Here is a 24,472-nt window from a genome sequence, read left to right as displayed (position 1 = left end):
GATACCGGAGTTAGAACGGAATCTGATCCGCCGGTCGTATCGTCTAATCATCTAATGGGGCCCTTAAGACAATTGTCTTCATACATACAAACATTATATATATATATATACATATATACATACATATTACTACAGTTGCTGTTTTGAACTGGCTTATTAATGGCAGCAGCACAGCGGCATGAAAGGGAACGAACCGACAGCAAACTGTCGAAGACATAACAATAGGAGGGTGTAGGACAAGTACTATAAGATAAACAAGACAGCTAGTTGAAGAGGTATTAAAATTAGTCTTTACGGCAGAAGTCAAGCATTGTTGCAAAAAGTGTCACGTCACAATAATTATCTGTCAAGTATCTTTACATATGATACGATAAGTCAGAAAAATGTCAGGTTAATACATAAGATACGATAAGTCAGAGAAATTTCAGGTTAGTAAATGTAAGAGCAAAATTGTGGCGTAAGAACTTGAGTCATCAATGGAGACCGGAAAGGTTGAGGTTTTCAGCCAGTACAGTGCTGACTGGGAAGAGTGAAAAACTGTATTAACTTGGGAAAGAGTTGAAGTGTTAAAAAAAAAAAGGCGACTATATGGTACCCAGGAAGACTGAACAATGAATGTTAAAAGGGAATTGTGGAAAAATGGAAGTGGTAGATTTGCATGGGTATTAGGAGTAAATATACTGGATGACGGTAGGATGAGTGAGGTGGTCACAAAATAAGTGAAGCAAGAACAAAATGTGCGCAAACGATTGGGAAGGGACCTGATGTATCCATGCGAACAAAGTGAGAATATATAAATAGCAGGTGATTCATCTCGATTGTTAGGGAGAGGAGCGTGGATGTTATAAGTTAACTGAAATCAAAAGTCAAAGCTGTTGAGATGAACTATCTGGAGAGTATATATGGTGTAAAAAGAAACAAAAGGGTGAGAAATGTGAAGATGCGTAGTCGTAATAAGGCTAATGTAGGTGAAGGGATGAATCCAATTGTTTTCAGGTTTTTGGTGGTATGAAAAGAACGGATAACGATAGGTTGGTAAAAGCATTAACATTCGTAAGAATTAAGAGGGAAGAGAAGATACAACAAGAGCTGGGTAGATGATATGAAAGAGTAAGATATTTAGAGGCAAATGCCACAATACCCAGGAGGCGATAGTTTATGCCGAAGAGCTGATTGGCGCAATGTTGGGGAAGTCTTCACACGGATTCATCGATGAATCATCAGTTAATGTGTGAACAAGGCAATGACCGTTGTGGGTTTCTTCCAGTCAGCGTTATTTGAAGAAACGGCTCGGCATTTATACTGTGTGTGTATATATATATATATATATATATATATATATATATATATATATATATATATATATATGTGTGTGTGTGTGTGTGTGTGTGTGTGTGTGTAAATGATCTTGCTAAATGTATCCAGTACCTTTCCTTATTGACAATACAGTGAGTCAACCTCAGTATTATACTGTATAACATTCTGCATGGCTGGATAAATGAATGAAATTTAGAAGTGGCCCAAGAACGGCAACCGTAGTGTTACTTAGCAAATAAAATATAACATTCCAGGGACAAGACTTTCTTTTCATCAGTGAATTTAATCAGTCTGAGAAACAACCAAGGCTTAAACAATGTAGGCTACCGCATCATAGGCCTAAGACTAGCCACATCTACAGACAGTTCATTAATTCCCTTTTCAAACATACAATGTTTAAAATTATGAATACATCCACGATACGGTTGGCATCAAATGTATAACACAGCTAAATACAAATAGATAATCCCCTTGAAGGAAGACAAATTCCCATTTATATTGGGAAGTCTGCGAGTGACACCTTGGCGTTTAAGTTGCTGGTAAAAAATCATGTGACCACAAGAAATCATCCGTGTGACGCCACCTCACGAAAATATGCCATGAGACTACTTACTACTTGCAAAACCTAGAATACTGTATTCTTGCATTATCCATTTTAATATGTAGCATACAAGTTACCACTGCCACCCTAGGTCTATGACAAATTCAGGTCAATTTTCATTTTAACATTTAGTTCCTCACAACTGCATCAATAATTCCATTACATGAAAATGGTTGTAACTGTACCCTAATATTTTAATTTCTAATAGATACATTCATAGGTCCTACCTTTCGCGGTAAGATAACAAGAACTTGGTTCTGTACTTGGACAACGAATGTTGGACGGTGGTTGGATGATTCGAACTTTAGATTACGATATGGGTAGCCATCTGTGAAGCACGGTGTGAAAGAGAAAAAAGGTCTGGTGTGGTCCTCCGAATTCTTTCGACCAACAGAGATAGTACCAAACTTCAGAACTCTGTAGTACGTTGCCTGTTTCGCCAAGATTTTCAGTTTCAACGCGTCGACGTTTTCCCGTGACGCCGGAGAGTGAAACTGCTGCCACCGTAAGTCCTAAAGCCACGCCTCCAGGTCGTAACGTTTTTACCCGCGAAATTTGAAATATTAGGGCACCAAAATTTGCATTCTTACTTAAATCACTACCCACTTTCATATTATTAAGTTTCATGACGAGTTTAAAAAAGCATTTTTGTCAACATTACAAATTCATTTTTTTATTAATTATATATTCAACATCCGTCACACGGATTAATTGACAAACGTACGTGTTTGCTATGTATAAACAGAACTGCATAATGTTGTGCATGCATACATCGTAGAGGGTAAATAATATCTGCTCTGTGACATACATACATACATACAATATATGCATCCATATCTTCTTTGTATAACACATATGCATGCAATGAGCGCGTGCTTAAAGCTATTAGACTCATTTAAGAACTACAGACATGGAAAGCGTTATCACGAAGGATGATTGAACAGAAGCTAGGGAAACGCGAACATGTTATACCTGTTCGCTGTCGGCTTGCCTTGGATTGTTTCGGTTCCATTGTAATAAATGTTATGACCTTCAAAAATAAGCCTCTCACGCAATGTGTGACTTCTCACTCTTTGTCATAAACCTATCAATGATCACTAGGCCTATTTTGTTGATTTCGAAGCCAGCAGAGAGACAGAAATATGAAACGTGCTCTTTCTACTAACTGGCGATAAGTGGGAAGCAGAATCACTGCACATTGTAACCTAAATAACCTCGTTCCGTACAAGGGTCAGAGCAACTGGATGACGATTCACATTCCCCTTGAGGGTCGACAGTCACGTTATAGGTTTCCACTTTCCATTATGTGGCTTTCTGTCATCCAGTACGGTACGGCACACTAAAGTAGAATGTCAGGTAATTGTTAATATAATGACATATCAATATTGTTGATAAAGTAGAGATTTTAGGGCCAATAGATCGCACCCTCACCTTAGCTTCCAGAGGTATTGAATAATGTGTTTTCATGCCTTGAAATTTAGAAATATAATTTCATCTGTTCCTTCCCCACCCTTTCCACCATGATGCATTCTTAAGATAAATTCATGTTTTTCAGACTGCGATGATTGATTGCAGGTGCTCTTTATCTACAATTATTTAATTTACTTTATCTTCAGCTTCAACAACGGGCCTAATTGCGGTGGCAAACTGGCAGTAAAGTCTACGTTACCATTTAACCACTACAGTAAACGGTGAAGAAAAGAACTACCGTAGGTAAATATAACTAATATAGATGAAGAGCATGTGTCGTATCATCGGTCTTCTGAAAGATTTTAGTTTATGTGGTGTATGAGTGAAGGGGAGGAGTTATAGTTCTTCAAATCAATTGATACAGTACCACGAATTATTTTAATTCTGAAAGGTAAGGTGAAACTTACCTTTCTGATACTGTGAGGGTGGGATCTACTGGTCATGAAATCTGTATTTTATTGATAAAGGATGTCCAAATAATTATCCACTTTATATTTGAGTGCGTATTCCTTCTACGCGTCATAATACGAGAGAATACTTGTTATTCCACACATGTGTACCGGACTGGCTGACGAAATGGAAAAACTACAGTGATATGCCAAACTACGAAAGAACGCGCCACAATAGCACCAGACTGAGAGCTGCCTGATCAGATAGGCCTAACAAAAACTTTCACTAGTTCAAGTTTTCACGTACAATAAGTGCCTCTTCCCAAAAGTCAGATTAAGATGCAAGATTAATTCACGTCACTATTGGTTGCCCAGCATCTGCAGGTCTACACCAGGCCTCCTACTCTGACGTTTTACTCTATTTGGGACTAGAGCCCCCACTGTCATAAGCAAGCTCAATCAAAACTCACTAACCGTCGGGATTAAAACTGCCGAAAAGAAGCCCAGAAGAGTGTAATTATTAATATTTCATCATTAACTTGAGCTTAGTGTGGTGTTATTTTTATATATATATATATATATATATATATATATATATATATATATATATATATATATATATATATATATATATATAGACATATATATATAGACATATATATATATATATATATATATATATATATATATATATATATATATATATTCTAGGAACAGAGAGGAAAGGTTATGCACTGCAACACTTAAAAAATGGGTCTAATGTTAAACACACTGAAGATTTCCTAAGAAAATTATAATGGTTTATAAAATGTTATTAACACTATCGTTACTATCACTTTGATGACGCGGTGATTTCGATTCTAGGTACAAAACATGAATTCAACAGGAATACGTAGCCTACAGCTGAATCGAAACTAACCTTTATGCACTGACTGGCGAGAGGATCAGTTCACTATCACCCAAGTTTTAGCTCAAAAAAGGATATTAAAAAGTTATTTTATGAATAGAAAAAATTTGCCCTGCTAGATTCTCACCTCCCAGGAGCCATTGGCTTACAACATATCCTCCAATATACATGACAGGAAGATTGGGCAAAGAAGAGAAAATCGACAGTTTCGAAATTGGGTACCAAATTTGACATTATCAACTAATTTTGGGCTTGAGACCACTCAGACGGACGAAAGGAAAGGGAGAGACGGGGAGTGAGAGAGATGGAGGGAGAAGGAGGAGGAAATAATGGGTCACTGAAAATAAAAAGAAAAGAAAGGCCAGCCGCTCTAATAATCAAATTATCCAATTTTTTGGCCCCGTGGTCTCTCCAGGCTTGGAATTCGAACGATGTTGGCATTTTTGAAAGGTTAAGTTCTGGCCTTATAGACCGATTTTGAAACTGGAATCCAACTTCGGCCTTGCAATAATAAATCTGAAAATAAAACTGATATTCTATGTCATCTGACGATGAGTTGTATGAGTGATTTTCTGTGAACAGCTCTGTAACAGAATGAGGAAGTATTTTGTTGACCCTCTAAGCAAGTCATTGCAGACATCAGTAAGGCGTCCCATTGTTTCTTAAGAAACGTTCGTCTATAAGAATTGGACGTTAAAGCTATAGCAATGGAAGCGTAACAACATGAATTTAGTTTCGCGAGGACAAAAGGCATACCTCCTTACAATCAAACTGCCATTGCACAAAGCTTTCGTAATTTCTTTTCACTGTCAGCTGCGCCCACTCAGATCCTTCTTGATATTGTACTAGATACAAGAGTTCATGTACTGTGCAAGGGACGACTGGTGATTCCTAAGGAATAACTAGATCTTCAATTTGTTTAAGCGATCTAAGGAACAATCACATGAATATGTCTTTGTTAAGTTGTATATTTTATCGAATTTATCTGCGTATCTACACAGGCATCGATAAGAAGCTGGAGACCTTGCACTGAGAGATATATCACAACCACGTCATCTGCATACCTGAGATTGTTGACTGTAACTCCATCGACAGCTCATCTATTAGAAAGTGCGTTCAGCTTAAGGTTTAATGTCTCCATGTGAGTACTGAAAAGACATCGAGAGCATGTCACTTTGCCGGTTATTATACATTGTCCCATTTGGCAGAGAAATGTTGTGTGGAGACTATAAGAGTATCATTTGAACGTGAACCATTTTTAAACATTGCTCAAGAAGGAGACATGAGTCTATGCCAAGTCTTTCCACTTGAGCGCATTAAGAACGTTACTTTGATGATGTTTTAATGTGCCTTCATGAATGCCTCAGTTTTAAAATCGTAAAGAATTTAGTTAGGTCCATCTCATCCATCTCATGTTGATGAGCTGAACTTCTGAGTGCTGGTTGGTCTGGGCTACGTTACTGCAGGTGGAAGGTGTTTAATAAGGTACCAGGGAACAAGAGGTCCCTTGGGTGTGTGTATGTGTGTGTGTGCGCGCGCGCGCTCGCAACGGGGTTGGGGAAGGGTTAGATGGATGTTTAATAAGATCTTCACATACTTCAAGTAAAATCACTGAGAACACAGTGATATTGCTACTGCACTTGAAATCTTACAGTTATTGATAGGACTTAAGTAAGCAGTAGGGATGATACATCACATGACAGTGCGTGCTGTAGCAAAAACAAAAACAAATTGAATCTAGAAGAAAAGTGATGATTTAATAATGTTTATAGTAAGTGGGACGATGCGTTTGATGCATTAATTGATAGAAACCGCTATCTTCCGTCAATCTGATGAAACGGAATATAAGTCAGTTACTCAAAAATACTACCGCCGGTGGGAATGCCCACAACATTCTCAAATTTGATCCTGAAATTCGAAGGCTAGTCATAAAATGGCGATGAAGTTGTGTTTCAAAGATTCATATGACATAGGCTACGTGATGGACACCATGTGCTGAACTAATTTAGATTTTAGAGATCTGGTCATATTGAGAATAATGTAAGTTCAAACATGCTGGTAGTTTATGATAATTGTAGCCATGCAAAAGAAGAGATAAAGAAGACTAGATACTGATCACTAGAGGAATTCGAGAAGTTGCAAAGCTTTAGATGTGGAAATGCAGGAAGTATCCGCAAATATTGATCACTGATACAAAAGTTTTCTTGAATTGTGTCAATCAGAAAGAAAACACTGCAAACTAGAGTTGGGAAATGAGAAATCTTCTGATATTGACATTCTATGTAGGTGCGAAACAGCATTCTTTCCTAGGAGGTGTTGATATCAAGGTTTAGACAAGGTATATGGAATATGCATTCGGTGAATGTCGTTACACATAAATGAATGTGAAAATAAGTGAAGAAAGAGAACCTTCGCCGAAGACAGCCAGATAAAGAAGCCTAAATAGCAAAAATTTTGATAGATGCATGCTGATTCATTTCAGAATTATCAGGAGATATGACTATTAAAGTTTCAAATGAAGAACATAAATCATATCAGGCTCTCCCGTGAAAATTCCAGAATTCTTACAAAAATCCGAGAAAAAGAAGAATCTTGCCGCTTTGTCGTCTGCTTGCAATCCTACTGGAAACATCTAGATCCTATTTTGTGGTATCCGAGTATATTATAGAGGATTAAACTCTGTAAGTCCTTCGATTTACAACCAAACACTCGTTGTTTGATAGATGACATCTGATAAACAAGTCTCCCGTGTCAAAGCTGCTTGATTTTGGAACCAGGGTCTTCGTAACACCTTGAAACAGTAATGACACATGTGGTTTGTACTGTTTAATGGTTTTTGTGAGACTGATATCCTTTTCTGCAACGTCCTAACATTCATTATTGAAGTTAGTAGCGGTAGGTGAAGCCTATATCAAGCGTACCCTTGTTTGCTTGCTTGCGTTGGTTTCAGTTCTCCACCAGAGCTGTTGGGTTAAGCTATCCTAGGTAAGACTGGTGTAAGCGAGTTAGACTACAATGGGAAAAATGTCGTTGGCTTGTATCTAATGTATGCCCGTCCACTTATGCTTAGGCTATAGCATAGCACAGGCTAGCATCCATTGTTATGGTGGTTATCCTGGAGTGTATAAAGCGCATCTTTATCAGCATTTGAGAAATCTTCATTTAGTCTTGAAACTAGTTATCCATCACTATGATAATGTATCAACTTTTTACCAGAATTTTTATTTAATTCAAGGTAATAATATAGTACTAAATGGCCTTGTTTGGCCCAGTCTTCTCACACTAAACACTGTACATCCATCCTAGCCGCAATTTTACCCTGTGATATTTGCATGAAAGCTAGACAGTAATGTCCTCAGTCTCTATAACGGGTCCAATGACACAGGGGAGTCTGTTACAGATAGTACATGCTTGTAAAATGACTACCATTCTTGGGGAATTCTGATATGACATAGGATGTAAGATGCTATGCTGATGTAAGGAAAATTATGATATGGGTAAAACTGATGACTATTACTGTAGCTTGGTTCCCACCAGTTGGTGACCGTAATATTTACTTCCTTTTGCTTATTTTCTTGTTTATGTTTAGCCTATTCCTTTTGTTTGTGTGTGTTTATGTTTTCATGTTCATTCCCAAGGGGCTAGTACTAAGTACAGCACCCATTTTGTATGTAAACTGATAGTCACCAAACCAGAGGGGCATAGTAGTAGTCTTAGGTTTTACCATAAAATGTTCCTCTTAGATGACAGTCAGTGTTGAAAATATGCTTATAGGTTTTAGACCCATTGCAGGCTAGCCACTGTCAAAGTAAAGTCAACCCTGATCCATATTTTCATTTCTCATTCTTTGATATTGGCGTCATTGCCAACTGCAGTATTGTCAACAGAAAAGACAGTTGCTTTGTATGAAATATTGAAACTTTTTTCTCTTTTTTTCTTTCAGGTGCAATTTCCTTCAAAATAAAGGACTGAACCTGATTTTAAACTATGAGCTGCCTTAATTTCTTACGATTAAGATGCTTCTTGTGTTGCATTCCCTTGCAGAAGGGGTGCATCATTGTTGGATTCTTCCATATGGTAAGTACAGTATTTTCATCTGAGGTATCATATAATGTGGTATTGCATATTGTCAACCATTGTTTTATAAAGCCAGGCTCTGTACAATAGCATTAGAGAGTCAGTTTCTAAAAACTACAGTTATAAGTAAAGCTGTCTTGTGACATTGTCTGTTGTAAGGCAGATTCTGGCAAATGTAAAGGAGATGGCCACATGGAGATATTCTTTATTGATGTAATTTTTTCACTGGAGAATATAGAAAAGGGTGTATACAATGCCGTATAGGTGAGATCATTTGAGAAATTTGTTGAGAGAATGAGAAATATACCATTATTTGTTTATATTTTTATTTTCATCCCCAAGGGGCTGGTACTAAAAATGGCACCCCAACGAGCTTCCTCCATGTTTAATACCAGCCCCTTTGGGATGTACGTAAAAACATGCTCAAAAGACAGCAAATTTCCTGATATCTCAGTGCATTTCCCAGAATATTTCACCTGTACTGCATTATATGTACAGTAAACCCCCCGTATTTGCATTCTCACAATTTGCGGACTCACTGATTCACAGATTTCTCTATGGAACATATATATTCATTGTTCATGGAAAATTCGCCTATTCATGGTATTTTCACTGAGAAATATTCACTAACTACTGTATTATCATATCATTTTCATGACTAAGTGGACTTTTTGTGATAAAACTATTAAAACACTCAGGTATAAGCATTTTTAGAGGGTTTTTTGTGTTTGAATTATCAAAATAGGCAGTTCTAAGTGTTTTTAGAGGGGGTTTTAAGTATTCGCGGATTTTAGCTATTCGCGGGGTGGGGGGTGTGGTACGCATCCCCTGCGAATACAGGGGGTTTACTGTAAACTTTTTTATATTGTTTAGCCAAAAAATTATGTTAATAAACGATATCGTCTTGCGGATGTCTCCTTTACAATAACCCAGATTCCAACTAGTTTGTAAAGAAAATTTACTCTCAAAGTACCCCACCACCTAAATATGTATTTATCATTTCCAAAGGGATAGTTTGTGCTTTTGCATAGACACTGGAGAGATGTTAAAAACAGTTTTTATATAAGTACCTTACCAAGTAATTACATTGCTATAGTTTCTATAATTGTAACTGGCAGCTAAAAATTTTGAAATTCGCAGATCACGCTACTTTGTTTGGCTAGGTGACTAACTCCGCCCACTTTCGGGGTAAGAGAGGAACAACTAGCAAAAGTATTCAGTTTGTTTCTGCCGGCTAATGGCTGTACACTAGCTTTTAGCAGTAGCTCTAATTTTGGAATTCATCTTTCCTGTTGATTTTTCATCATATTTGGTGAAGTATTCTTGCTTTGATAACCTTTTGGTATTATTAGATAGAGTTAGTTTATTTACCGATTGTGTCTTTAGTTGGCTTTTTTTCCAAATGTCAGGCTCAAGTTTGACTAGCTTTAGGTGTTGCAGCAAGGGCTGCAATACGCGTTTGACTAAGAAATCTTACAATTCACATTCTATCTGCACGGATTGTAGGGGACAAATTTGTTCAGAAGACTTACGATGTAATGAATGTGTAGACTGGGACAGTAAGAAGTGGAAGACTTTAAGATCTCATTTAAATAAACTTGCTAGGGATAAAAAGAGAAAAGCAACAGCCAGACGGATTACTAAGTCTTCAGCTAGTCAGGGATCTCCTGCTGATCATGATGTTGGTAATGCTAATCTCGAGATTGACGTTCCTGTTATTTCTGTTGATCCCGCACCCAGTTCTCCTGCTATGCAACCCACTCCTTTACCTGGCTCTCTCACTTCCGAACCAAACACCATTGCCAGCCTTGAGTGTAAAATTGATACAAGGTTTGAATTGATTGTTGAATCTATTGTGCAATTAGCCTCTTCGGTTAAGGTCCTTATGGACAATACAGTAAGAGTGATTCGGAGCACCCTGTTGCTCCTAATCCCAGTGTAGTGTCAGTGGGGCGCCTGATTGCACCTAGTGTCAGTGATGTGTTGGTGGAAGAGGTGGCTGCCCATCCCACCGATTCTCCTAGGCAGAGGTCAATGTCATACTCCCCTAAACCTGGGAGGAGTCAAACTGATAGCCTAAGGGAGGTCGGTGGGGTCTGCCCACGGGAAGTCACCTCCTCGGTTGAACCTGTTTTTGAATCCCGGGTTACAACCAAACGCCGCTGGAAAGGCATATCCCTGGATGTGTATCATCTTTCATCTAGCTCAGATGATTCTTCTCCCAGACGCCATTGGTGTTTTGTGGATGAATCACGCCCTTTGAAAAGGCATGCGGGTGATGTGTCTCATTCTCCTCCAGTACTGTGTAAGAAATTCAAGGAACCTGTTTGCAGTCCTCTCCCGTCTTGCAGTCTTTGGGATAGTCCAGAACATTTTCCTTCTGTTCCTCCCTTGGTAGAGAGTCAGAGAGTGGCTTCCAAGTATCCTGCTTCTCATAAGCGCTCTTCGTCTAAGGCTTCTTCTTTTGAGCGTCCTCTTGCACCCAAGTCTCCTGTAGCTCCCGAGCGCCCTGCATTGTTGGAAGCTCCCTTGACTGCCAAACGCCCAATTTCTTCTGAGTGCCCAAAATCTTCTCAGCACTCATTGGTTCCTTCTCGTGCTGCTGTGTCAGAGCGCCCTTCTTCTCTAGAGCGCCACAGAGCATCCGAGCGCCTATCTTCGCCCGTCCAGTCTATGATTCATGGATCGCCAACTAAGATGAAGCCCCCAGTGGCACCCGAGCTTCCTTTGGTACCCGACCTTCCGTTGTTGCCAGAGTGCCTGCTCTCTTCCGCTCACTGTGCTTCTTCCGACAACGCTTTGACTCCTTCGGCTGTTATTGTTCCTTGGGTAGTTGGACATTCATCTGTGTCTCAAACTTCCGCACCTCAGGCTTTACCCTCTTCTAGCAAGCAAGCTCCCTCCATGGTAGACCCGATTCAGAGAAAGCTCAACATTATTTTGAGCCTGTTGAAGAAGGCACCGTTAACCCCCCAACCTACGGACTTGGCTTTGTCTCCTGTATCTGATATCCTCAGACGAGGAAGAATTTATTGCTCAAGATGCTCGCCCTTCAGCTTATGCATCGCTGCTAAGGTATCTTCTTGCTACCTTCCCAAATTGCTTTTCGCCTGCAGCTCCTTCTTCGCCCGCATCAACTTTTCTTGAGGAGTCACAGTCTTCCGAGTCTTCGAGACTACCCAAGGTAGTGCTTTCTTCTTCTGCCAAGAAAGCCTTTGATGTTATTGAGGGATGGCTAGTGGAGAAGAGGGAACAAGGTAGAGCCATTTTCAGCTTCCTTGCTTCTAGATTGTCTAAGAGGAGACAGCTGTCTTATGCCACAGGGGGAGCTCCTTCTCTGGGGGTTTCTGCCTCCTCCCAGGGGGACTTCTCTGGGTTAATCGATTCCTCTCGTAGATCTGCCTTTGCTTCAGCGAAGATCGTGTTCAGTTCGACGGAGCTCTCACACCTTAAAAACTTGTTTAAAGTATTCGAAGTGTTAAATTTTCTCGATTGGGCAGTGGCTCTCTTGCCTGTAAGACTAAGGACTGCGCTACTACAGGCAGTCTCCAGTTTACAACGGGTCCGGCTTACAATGTTCCGAGGTTACGACGCTTTTCAAATATATTCATCAGAAATTATTTCCCGGTTTACGACGCATGTTCTGGGATTACGATGCTTATGATGCCAATCCGACGGAAGAAATGTGGCTCCAAAATGGCAGAATAATAAAAATTTTGAGGTTTTTTTGATGAAAAACTCAATAAAAATGCAGTTTACATAATTTTCAATGCACCAAAAGCATTAAAAATAAGGTTTTCTTTGGATTTTTTACAATTTTCGACAATTTTTCTGTTTACAACGATTTTCAGTTTACGACGCGGCGTAGGAATGGAACCCCCATCGTCAACTGGGGACTGCCTGTATTCCCGAAGATAGGGCCTCCGACTTGCTGGGGGCCCTCTCATGTATCAATAAAGGAATCAGGGATGGTTCTCAGGAATTAGCTTCCCTTTACACAATGGGAGTTTTAAAGAAGAGAGAACTGTGGTGTTCCTACACCTCTAGGGGAGTAACCCTCCCAGAAGTCGGCCCTTCTGTTTTTCCCACTGGATCATCATCATCTGTTCCCGTAGGCTACAGTTCTGGAGATTTCTTCAGATCTTCAGAAGAAAAATGCGCAAGATCTTCTTGCCCAATCCTCTAGGCGACCTAAAGAGGTCCACTCATACCTCCAGAACAGTCTCCCCACTGCAGACTTGGCCCTTTCGTGGCAGCAGACAAAGATCCCTTTCTAGATCCCATTCGTCCAGCAGATTCATCTCCAGAGCCATTAAGAGATCCTCATCCTGTTCTGCCTCTTGCAAGTGAGAATTTCATCCTCTGAACTTCTGTAGAGCCAGGCTCCTTCTCTTCTGGGAGAAGTGGAGAGAGAGGTGGGGGGGGGCAGAGCTCTGGATTGTCAATGTTTTAGGGAAAGCTATGCTATCCCCTTCAAAGAAAAGCCACCTTCAAGCAGCTCTCCAATAACACTGTCAGCGAACTCCAAAGGCTCAAAGAAGTCTTTGGCCCTCTCAGAAGAAGTGTCATCCCTTCTCAAGAAGGGAGCAATAGAATTAGTAGAGAATGTGGGCTCCATGGGGTTCTACAATCATCTTTTTGTGGTGCCCAAAGCTTCAGGGGGCTGGAGGCCCATCCTGGACGTCAGTGCATTGAAAGTCTTCATTCAGAAGACAGAGTTCAAGATAGAGACAGATCGAACTGTCATATCATCCATTCGCCAGGGAGACTGGATGACATCTATAGACATGCGGGATGCGTACTTCCATGTCCCAATACATCGGGAATCAAGAAAGTTTCTGAGGTTCATGTTTGGCAGCAAAGTGTTCCAGTTCCGCACTCTATGTTTCGTGTTATCGACAGCGCCTAAGTGTTTACCAGAGTGCTCACTCCCTTAGTGAAATGGCTCCATCTAATGGGAATCAAGATCTCCCTTCACTTGGATGATTGGCCACTTCAGGCCCAGTCGAAAGAGAAATGTTGGGAGGACCTTCAAAAGACTCTTCTCCTAGCCCAGGAGCTGGAATTGATGATCAACGTTCAGAAGTCTTAGTTGATTCTGTCACAACGGATTCTTTCTTTAGGGATGATAATAGACTCTCGAGTTTTCAGGTTTTTCCCCCACCAACGAGAATACAGTTTGCCTCAAGATAGTGCACAGATTTCTTCTTTTGCACTAATGCTCCGCCAAAGAATGGATGAGTCTTCTCGGGACGTTATCGTCCATAGAACAATTTGTACTCCTTGGCAGACTTCATATGAGACCACTCCAATTCTTTTTAAGAATCAGCTGGATCAGGAAAAAATACCCAGACTCTTGCATGTTCCGAGTAACTCCAGAGCTTAGAAGGAAGGTTGTCGCAAGGGAAATCTCTCCTTCCTTGAACCCTCTCAGACGTGTCGAACCTAGGTTGGGGAGCTCTGATGGGAGGCAAGGAAACTTCAGGGACCTGGCCTCTGGAACAAAGAAATTGGCAAATAAATGTAAAGGAGCTGAAGGCAGTTCATCTGGGCTTACAATTTTTCAAAGAAGAAGTGTACAACAAGACAATCACAGTGCACTTTGACAGTATGACTGCCCTGGCGTATATCAAAACCAAGGGGGGACACACTCTTTCTCCCTTTACAAGACGTCAAGGGATCCTCTGCTTTGGGCATAGCAATTTCAAGTTAAGCTTCTTACTCGCTCCATTCAAGGGAAGCTTAGCGTTCTGACGGATGAGCTAAGTCGCTGAAGACAGGTGTTACCCACAGAGTGGACTCTAGATCCTCATGTTTGCTCGGATCTTTGGAAGTTGTGGGGGACTCTGGCCATAGACCTGTTCACGACTTCCAGAAATTATCGTCTCCCTCTGTTTTGCCGGCCAGTTCCGGATTCTTTAGCGTGGGCAACCGATGCCATGCTTCAGGACTGGTCAAACAGTCACCTTTATGCATTTCCCCTCTTCAGCATGATAATAGAGGTGATCAACAAATTCCAGACTGACCAAAATCTGTCAGTGACCCTAGTGGCCCCTTTTGGATAACAAAGGAATGGTTTCCGGATCTTCTCAACTTCCTCACAGACTTTCCGAGGCTGCTACCTCAAAAACCTCATCTGCTAAAACAACCCCACGTCTGGCATTTTCATCAGGGGTTGTCTACTCTGGCCCTGACAGGATACAGACTGTCAGGAAACTTCTTAGAAAGAAGGGGTTTTCAAAATCGGCTTCGCAAGCTATTGCCAGATGCAGGCAACAGTCCTCTGATAGAGTATGTCAGGCTAAGTGGACAGTTTTTAGAGAATGGTGCAGAAAGCAGAGTGTCATCTTCTGAGACATCTGTAGCAGACTTTCTACTATATCTTAAGACCGACAGGAACCTGTTATCCTCGACGATCAAGGGTTATAGGGCCATGTTAAGCTCTGTCTTCAGACACAGGGGAGTGGCCCTTTCCTCTAATCAGGATATATCTGATCTAATTAGATCAGTTGACACCATGAGACAGAAAGAGGTAGCAGTAGTACCAAGGAACCTGGACTTGGTCCTTAAATGGTTGTCTGGTCCCCGATTTGAGCCTATGCATTCGATTTCCCTGAGAGATCTAACTAGAAAGACCCTCTTTCTAGTATTGAGGTCCATGCAATAGACAAAAGAGTGGGTTTTTCCCAAGAGAATGCTTTCTATTCCTTCTCTTTGGGATTTCTAGCCAAGAACGAGTCCAGTTCCAATCCATGACCTCGTTCCTTTGCAGTTAAAAGCCTGTCTGAGATTGTAGGCCCAAATGAGGAAGAGAGGGTATTGTGTCCTGTAAGAGCTCTAAGGTTTTATCTTCACAGAACAAGAAGATCGGAGGTCCTTCAAACACCTTATGGTGTTCTGTTAAGAACCCTTCTCGGCCACTTTCAAAGAATGCCCTGGCATTCTGCCTTAGCGACCTCATCTCAGAAGCCCATTCTTCTGTTGAAGATGAGTTTTCCATTGTGTAAAGTGAGAGCTCATGAAATTAGGGCTGTAGCCACCTCGTTGGCGTTCAAGCGTAATTTGTCTCTCTCCTCGGTATTGCAAGCGACTTTTTGGAAATGTAAGTCTGTCTTTGCTGCACATTATTTGAAGGAAATTGAAACAGTTTACAATAATTACTGCACTTTGGGTCCATTTTTGGTGGCTGGCATGGTGTTTGGGTAAGAAGCGTAGGAAGCAATGCTTCCTTCCTTTCTTTGCCTTGATTTGAGATTGTTGAGTTTTTTAAGGGAGCTTGGGGGTACAGCGTAATGGAGTGCCCTCCAGTCCTTCGTAGTTGGGCAGTGGTTTTTAACTTTTTATGGTATCAGGTGACATTTATTTCATTGTCGTTTTTTCTGTACCGCACCCTGGGCAGGGGCAACATTATTACCTTTGTCGGCAATTGGAATCATCCTTGCTACAAGGTACCACCCGCTAATATAGTAGGCGAGCCCCGGCTGTACCGCCGCGCCACTATGCAATAAGGAGAGCACCAGTGGAGGCAGTACCTTCCCGCAGCAGCTCCCTTATCAGGTAAGGAGACAACAGGTATTTTTTAATCTAAGCAATCCTTTCTATTCTCAAATTCATTACCATTGCTGTATTAATATTTTGGGGTAGATTTGTTGATGCATCCCACCTCCTGTCAGTGTGGGAATCAGCAATGTAATTACTGTACTGTACTTGGTAAGTTACTTATATAAAAATGACATTTTTATAATAAAATAAAGTTTTATATATACTTACCAAGTAATTACATGATTGGAGCCCTCCCTCCTCCCCTCACATGAACATTATGGCACAAACAAATTGAATACTTTTGCTAGTTTCTCTCTTACCCCGAAAGTGGGCAGAGTTAGTCACCTAGCCAAACAAAATAGCCAACCTGCAAATTTCAAAATTTTTAGCTGCTGGATAATAGAAACTATAGGAATGTAACTGTACTTGGTAAATATATACAAAACTTTATTTTATCATAAAAATGTCATTTTGTCATAAACAACCATCACTTCATGATACCTTAACCCTTTGAGGGTAGGGGACATCAAATCTGTCTGTGCCAGAACACTCTCCCATCCCTGACCAAGTGAAGAGACTTAGCAATAATTTTCTTTGATCCCTCTGTTTAACATTATACTGCATGCTGTGTTAATGAATATGGTGTCATTTTACAGCTAAAGAGCTGAACTTTATTATATGCTTAAAAATTCCAAATACTAAAATAAAAAACATCAATATTGTGAGTAAAAGCTAGCCATAATGAAAATATTTTTGTTATTCTTAATAAATTCACAATCAGTCAGAGAAAAAGAGATATCCCATTTCTGTTTAAACAGTGTAACAGTACAAATTGCATCACCGGTGATATGAAATTCATTACTATTTAAGCTATGTATGATACCACAAAGTGCATTCAAACATTTTCAAATGCTGTACATTTGAGTGGTGTAAGTTTGCTGAGTGGAGCAACAGTTTATGTCACTTTAAAAAATTTCCCGTAAATCAGAATATATATCAGTCTCCCTGACAATAAGCACCTATACATTCTATATTCACTTTCTGTTGTTATGCCACTTTTTTACAATTTATGGCAAGTTTATTAAAAAAATATGAGGTTGAAGTGGATGACAGTTATAATTGTCATCAGAATCTAGGGTTAATTTATATCAGCACACTTTTCCAGAAGAAGAATTCACACTAGCTGTCTTTACATCTGAGCTCCAAAATACACCTTTTGGCATGCCAGCTTAAGTAGACCTGTCATTGTTTGCTCCCTAGGATTTTTCCACTTCGTGCTTTCTTTTCAGTAATTTTGCATTTTCTCTTGCTACTGTAATTCAGATTGTTTTTTGTCTTTTTGGCTTTTAGGTAATGTTATATCTGTAACTATTACATTTTTTCTGAATTATAAGCATTTTTGGGTTAAATAAGTGTGAAGAGTGTTACCTTTTTTCTAACAAGAATACAAACCTGCATATTTCATATAGGAATATTCCTGGTGCAAGCTGAAACTGGTATGTTGATATAGGAATATTCCTGATGCCAGTTGAAATTGGTTGTTGAAGCTTGGTAACAAATATACTGTAGTTAATTGGTGGAATGTAGGTGATTGACAGGATAGCATCCACTTGTTGACAATCCTTCACTTTTTCGTTGGCCATTGTGTTAGGCAGATGTCTTCCCTCTGTTAGTGCTGTACACTTTTGGTGACTTTTTGTGTTTGAGATTATGGTTTAGGTTGCACATGTATACATATGGATGTTGTTTAAGAAAATGTGAAAGCTGTGCCTGAATAGCATGGATATCGTGGGCATGATAGTGTGTGGTTGCCCTTTGCTGTGCGCCCCACCAGTTAGTTGTTTTTGCAATGGTTGGGTTTGCAGTAGGGACCTTTCATGTGAGGATTGTGCTACAGTATTTACTTCACAGTGGAAGAGGTGTTGGATAAAGTGAAAGAAAGCCAAAAAGCAGTTGCACTTGTGCTCCTAAGGTAATTCACATCCTTTGATATCTGTCTCTTTGTGGCTCTTTTGGTGGAGAAAAGCCCTCCTTCTTCTGCTACTTTGTTCATTCTCTACAGGTTTGCCCATCCATGGGGCATTATGCATGTTAAGGAGTTGCCCCAGAACATATCACCACTCGTAGTAGGACAGGTGCTCAGCCATTGATCTTCCACAGTGTGGTCTTTGACTGTGCACATGTACCTTCCATTCCTGTCCTCCAATTCCAGCAACTCCAAGGTTTCCATTGAGGGTCCATGGAGTACCTAAAGGTGATTTCACCTCCCACGGACATTCCTGGAGATCTGTCTTTCTCTATCATTCACAAATAATTCATAAATAATTTCACTCTCTTAACGTAAGGACATACCCATCTCTCTCTCTCTCTCTCTCTCTCTCTCTCTCTCTCTCTCTCTCTCTCTCTCTCTTTTGATTAATTGATTGATTGAATTTTACCCTACTACCCTCAAACATTACGTACGTTTTCTTTATTTTAGTGAATTGTACCTTCATTATGACTGTAATGAATGAAGTTTACAAGAAAATGGCATCCCATGAATTAGGGGTAGCATTAGTACACGTTACGCACGTAGTAGTAGTGCTCAGTTTTTAGTCAACCATTTATTTCTTTTTTTAAGGGTAATGTATTAAGCTAACTTTTAAACGAAGTTACAGTAACTTTAATTTCATTTAAAAGTAAGCGTAATAGTTTGGGAACATGATTAGGGTCATGTTTACTGTAGTGTTTAAACTCTAGAAATAAGCATTTATTAGCATTTTTAGTGACCATACCAAAATTACTCAAATCTTCAACTTGCACGAGGGGTTCAAAGTATTACTGTATACTGTATACTGCAATTATAATCATTGAATAAAAAACCAAATGAAAATGGCCTTTATCCTGATATTTTTTCTATTCTCTTCCAGATTTCATCCATGTTTGGTATAGGGAAGACAGTTCAGCAAATTGTTGATTTTGAGTTATCTGTCATACAGTGTCGAAGGAAAGATGATTTTAACACCGAACCTTTTATTAGTAATAAGAGTGCAGAGTCAGACGAGGATGATGAGAACGATAACATTTTACATGAGACAGATAACAAAGCACAAAGCCCAAGGCATGATGCGTGTGCATCGGATTTTCTAGTGTCCTTTGGTTCGTATGTTGGTGAACAATATCACCCCTTTTGTTCCTATCATTGTCTTTTGGAATTCATTTAACAATTATAATCCCTGATGTTTATGTATTTGTAACAACTTACTAAATGGTTAGTAGAACATTTAAGATTTTAAATTGCAGGTCTTGTCAGATAGTTTCGTAGCATTACATGGCAACAAGTTTGTAAGAGCCAGATTCAAGTTATTAACCAAATTCTGCTGCAAGTACTGGCAGTGATAGTTTCACAAAGCTTTCCTTTATATTATTTTTTACTTACTTCATTTTATAAATTTGGGGAGTTTTAAGATGCTGTAAATGCTAGAGTATAAGGCAGAAATGATGCCTGTAAGGGTAGAATATAATTATTATTAAGAAGCATAACCAGACCATTGGTATGGGTAGGATGTAACTCAGTGTATTCAAATATCCAATGTCGATCATCAAAGGATAAGTCTTTCACTTATCTGATATCACTTAACAAATAAAAGAAAACTAATTATATTGATTCTTTAATAAGTTGAAATTTCACAAGTCAGAAATTTGACTAGCCACACTAATGGACAGGAACTGAAGCAGGCTGCCATAATGTGCATCAGTCATCATCAAGTGAGAATGTGCTACTCTTGTGCTGTGACTACTTTTACTATGAAAAGTTCTTCCTTTTCATTTTTGCTTTTAAAATAAAGGTAACGAGCATAAATTAAGTGTTGAATCCACTTTCAGCTTTCAGAAAAACATAATTTTTTTTATCCTAAACTTAAAGAGAAGCTTCCAAGCACTTGGTGAGTGAACAATTTCATATAAAAAAAGACTGCTTTCTATAATATAAAAAGGTTAAGAATACAATATGTGAATGTACCTGGAGCATGGCGTATTTGAAGGATGAAAATTTTCCCACTAAGAATGACTTCCTTAAAATTTGAAGACCTGGTTAAAACTATTTTAAAATAATATAAATTCAAGTGATTTCTCAGAGTAGCAGGGAATTGCAAACATAAACAATGTACAGCCTCACCACACAGAATAAATAACTAAGACTAGTGAATGGTGGTTGTTACATTTTCGGTCTTGTTACTGCCTTGTTAAAAAGTTGAAGAAAGCTGAACTGCTGATTTAAGTAATTACTTATTTGTGGATGAAAATTGTAAACTTTATAATTAAAAAGAATCCTTGACTATGTACTTTGAAAATTAGTAATTTACCAATTCATTACACTAGAAATTAAAAAAATAGAAAAATGATATTGACTGAATACTTTATGGTGTTAGAACGGCTGTTTAGTTACTTTTAGGATAAGTGATATGTGAAAATTCATCTGTTTATAATGAAGGTTGCCATAAGTAGGTTAGCTGTACAATAGAGTAACTCATTCAACAAAAGTTTCTTAAGAGTATCATTTATCGCAAAGTAACTCCTTATAGGGGATGTTGCTAAGTGTTCATCGTACACCACAGTGTTGGCATTAGTTATGATTTTTTCACCATTCCTTAGGCCCTCAGCTACATTGATTTCTTTCTTTTTACTTTGTATCTGTTCTATTTGGCCTCCTCCCACCTAGCTGTCCAATCGTCTGGTTAAAATACTTTTTGTGCTAATTTAGCTACCTAACAAGATGGTCAGATACACTGCAATGAGATCTTTTTTTAAATTTTTACTTCTATTATTTTCCTTAGGAATGTCAATGTTGTTATTGTGTAACAACAAACCCAGTACTTACAATTAGCCCATATTCACGTTCTTCATAAATCCTAGGCACTTCATTCCTGATCCAAAAGAAAATTTTTTCAATGAATCTTACCATTCTATTAAGATAGCTGTATTTCCTGTGTCAGGGGGGAGGATGATAAGGTGTGAAAACTACAAAATTAATAGGATCATTTAGTTTGAACCATCTATTGACCCATCCATGTGGGTGGTTTGAGCATTTATAGTTTTCAATTCAGATTTTCTCTGTCGATGGCCCCCGAGGACACATTGGAAAGTGTTATTTTACTTGGTTTTGTTGACAGTTAGACCATTTTCTGGATATGGTTTGGCTTTTCTTGGTTTTTGTCATTATAGGCAGTCCCTGGTTATTGACGGCCTCAGTTATCAGCGATCCGGTTTTATGGGACTTGTCTAGCGATGACGATAAATGGATTTTCGGCGCTGATATGTGCCAGTCTCCAGTTATTGGCGCTGATAAGCAGGGATTTCAGCACTATTACAGCCAATTTTTGGTTATTGCCGATTTTATGTTATCGTCACACTGTCAGGAATGGAACCCCCGCCAATAACCGGGGACTGCCTGTATACAGGATATCATCCAAAGTAGATAAACACAAGTTGTTTCGAGTATGTAAGGTAAGAGGGTGTAATACCCAGCTTATTCTTCAGTTTACAATGGTCACAACTTATGTGTTAAATGTAGGAACAAAGATTGTTCCTTTAACAGTCGCTGTGATCAGTGTGTTGGTTGGTCAGATGATGCAATGAAGGTTCATTTAAAGTATAAGGAGGTGCAAGAAGCACACGCTGTGACACACCTACTATTGGAGGTACAGGGAAGTGGAGATATGTCTGGGAGTGGAAGTGGTTTGTGCCCATTGTCATCTTCTGGCCAACCTTGTGCATGTCATGTACAGGGTGGTGCTAGGTCACCAAAAGATATTTGCGACAAGATCAAGCAAAGTTTGTGTAGGCAGGAGGTAGATATGCTAGGTAATGGTAAGTGCACTCACTCGATATTTGATTCTGAATCCCCTAGGCCTTGCTGGAGGCTGTGTACTCTTAGCGATCCTTATCTAGGATCTTCCTGTAGTCTTCCTTTGCAGGAGGATTCGGTATTCTCTGAGAAGCGTTCTCCTGATGCCAGGTGCTTGCCTGCTTCTGGGTGCTCACCTGACAACATCAGACACTTGCTTGACACCAGGCATTCACCTGACACCGGACACTCACTTGACACCAGGAGCTCGCAAACACCAAGCACTCTCCTACCGCAGGACTCACCTGGCACCAGGCACTTACGCTCTTCTCTTCATTCTCCCAGGCAGTCTGGCTGTGCCAGTTCGTGGAATTGAATATGAAATTTAGGCTTGAAGCCAAGCACTGGAATCCGAGGGATTATTCAGCACTATTGTGAATTTGATTTGAGATGGATAGGTATGGCAATGAAGTTATAAATTAAATTAAATAAAAAAGATTTTAAAACTATGGTAACAGTTGATATTTGGAAAAAACTGTATTCCCCATAAAAAAATTATAACTTTGTAGTTAGGATACTCATATAACCCTGACAGCATAAAGAAAGTAAAAAATAAAAAATATATATAAACATGCTTATATACACAACTGCAAGTGTATATACTACACTTGGCAACATGCCAAGAGGTCAGTACAGTATTAGATTTTATTTTAGAGGTTAATGTCTCTAAGGAATGCAACAATGTTATCAACAACTACATCAGGACCAATCAGTTCTGCTATGTCCCTGCCCACTAACCCATGTCTTTGCCATGCTGCAGCATACCTATGGCAGTGTAATAACATGTTCCACAGTAAGAGGAGAGTCACACTGTATACAGACTGGTGCAGTTCCCCCCCTCTAAAAGGAAATTGTGGTTCAATTGAGTATGGCCAATTCTCAGATGACATAATACAATTTTTATATATGTAACTTACCCATTAATTACTTAGCTAAGTTTCTAACTCAACGGCAGCTTCGATTTTGAAATTCGCGGTAGTGATAGTTTTTTGTTTTTGTAGGTGACTACCCCACCCACTTTCGGGGTGAAAGAGAGAAACAACTAAGCCAAGATCTTCACTTTGTTTCTGCCAGTGTTAAGAAGCAGCTTGATTTTGGTTTTTGGCTTGAAAGTCTTACCTTTTGGTGATGTATTTTCAGCTCGGTAGCCTTCGGATTTGTATTGCTTGACTGATTTATATGTACTGTAGTACTTTTCCTGATTTTGACTATTGTTCTCTTAGGAGATTGACTCATTTTTATTTCGACTCTGTTAGCTAGTAATTATGTCAGATTCTAGCATATCGAGTATTAGGTGTTGTAGCAGGGGTTGCAATACTCGTTTGACTAAGGCATGTTACGATTCACAAACCCTTTGTACGACATGCAGAGGACAAATTTGTTCAGTTGACTTGACTTGTGAGGAATGCTCTGGATGGGATGAAAGAAAGTGGTAGACATTAACTTCTCACCTAGCAAAATTAGAAAGGGATCATAAGAGAAAAGCAGCTGCTAGAGCTGTGGTTAAATTAGCTACTCTAGACATGACTCAGGAATCTAGTGAGGTTAATATTCCTTCTCTCCCTTCTCCTCCTAAAGTAATTCCTCCTACTTTCAGCCCTCCTCCTGCACCACCGATCTCCGCTCTTGGTTCCCTCGTGGCACAGTTGGGTGATTCAATGCGTGTCCTCGTGGACAAATTTAGTGCAAAGTGTTCTAGTGATGTGTTTGTGGAGGAGGTGGCTACCCGTCCCACTGATGCTCCTAGGCAAAGGTCACTGCCATACTCTCCCAGCCCCGGGAGGAGGCATACTGGAGGCCCAAAGGAGGTCGGTGGGGGTCTGCCCACGGGTAGTCACCCCCTCAGTCGCCCCTGTGTCACCTCGGGTGTCGACCAAAGGCAGCCGTTGGAAAGGTGTGCCTAGTGTTCATAATCTCTCGTCCAGTTTGGAAGATTCTAGCCGTTCTCACAGGTGCCAGTGGAGATTCTTGGATGAATCTCGCCCGTTGAAAAGGCAAGCACCTCCCAGGGACATGCCCCCTGAGTTTTACAGCAAGAGGTTCAGGGAATGATCAGGTAGTCTGCAGCTGTCGTACAGCAAATGGGAGTAGCTACCAGACCATCATCTGTGTCCAGCAAGAGGACAAGTTTTTCAGCCAATAGGGAACCTTCTCATGATAGTTCACGCTCATCTTTCGAGCGCCCGTCTGGGATCGAGGACACCTCTTTAGCAACTGAGCGCTCTTTAGCAGCTGAGCGTTCACTAGTAGCTGAGCACCCAGAAGATATGAAGCGCCGAGTAGTG

At 39.8% G+C, this 24,472-nt stretch overlaps 1 protein-coding gene across 6 annotated transcripts in view; it reads left to right on the top strand.

Moving 5' to 3' along the window:
* The first annotated feature begins 5,509 nt into the window (after positions 1–5,509).
* Positions 5,510–24,472, top strand: part of LOC136844469 (uncharacterized) — a 41,494-nt gene continuing 22,531 nt past the window's right edge. Inside the window, exons 1-3 of one of the 6 annotated variants that reach the window (XM_067113735.1) lie at positions 5,510–5,825; positions 8,628–8,761; positions 19,213–19,441. In XM_067113735.1, the coding sequence (XP_066969836.1) occupies positions 8,672–8,761; positions 19,213–19,441 (319 nt within the window). In that variant the 5' untranslated portion in view covers positions 5,510–5,825; positions 8,628–8,671. Of the gene's footprint in view, positions 5,826–7,263; positions 7,670–8,627; positions 8,762–19,212; positions 19,442–24,472 lie in introns of those variants that run through there. The other 5 variants (XM_067113739.1, XM_067113736.1, XM_067113737.1 and 2 more) reach the window with 5 other exon arrangements.

This window comes from Macrobrachium rosenbergii, chromosome 12 (genome assembly GCF_040412425.1).
Source record: "Macrobrachium rosenbergii isolate ZJJX-2024 chromosome 12, ASM4041242v1, whole genome shotgun sequence".
Taxonomy (NCBI): domain Eukaryota; kingdom Metazoa; phylum Arthropoda; class Malacostraca; order Decapoda; family Palaemonidae; genus Macrobrachium; species Macrobrachium rosenbergii.
The sequence above is the reverse complement of the archived record's forward strand: the minus strand, read 5'-3'. Positions and strand labels throughout refer to the sequence as shown.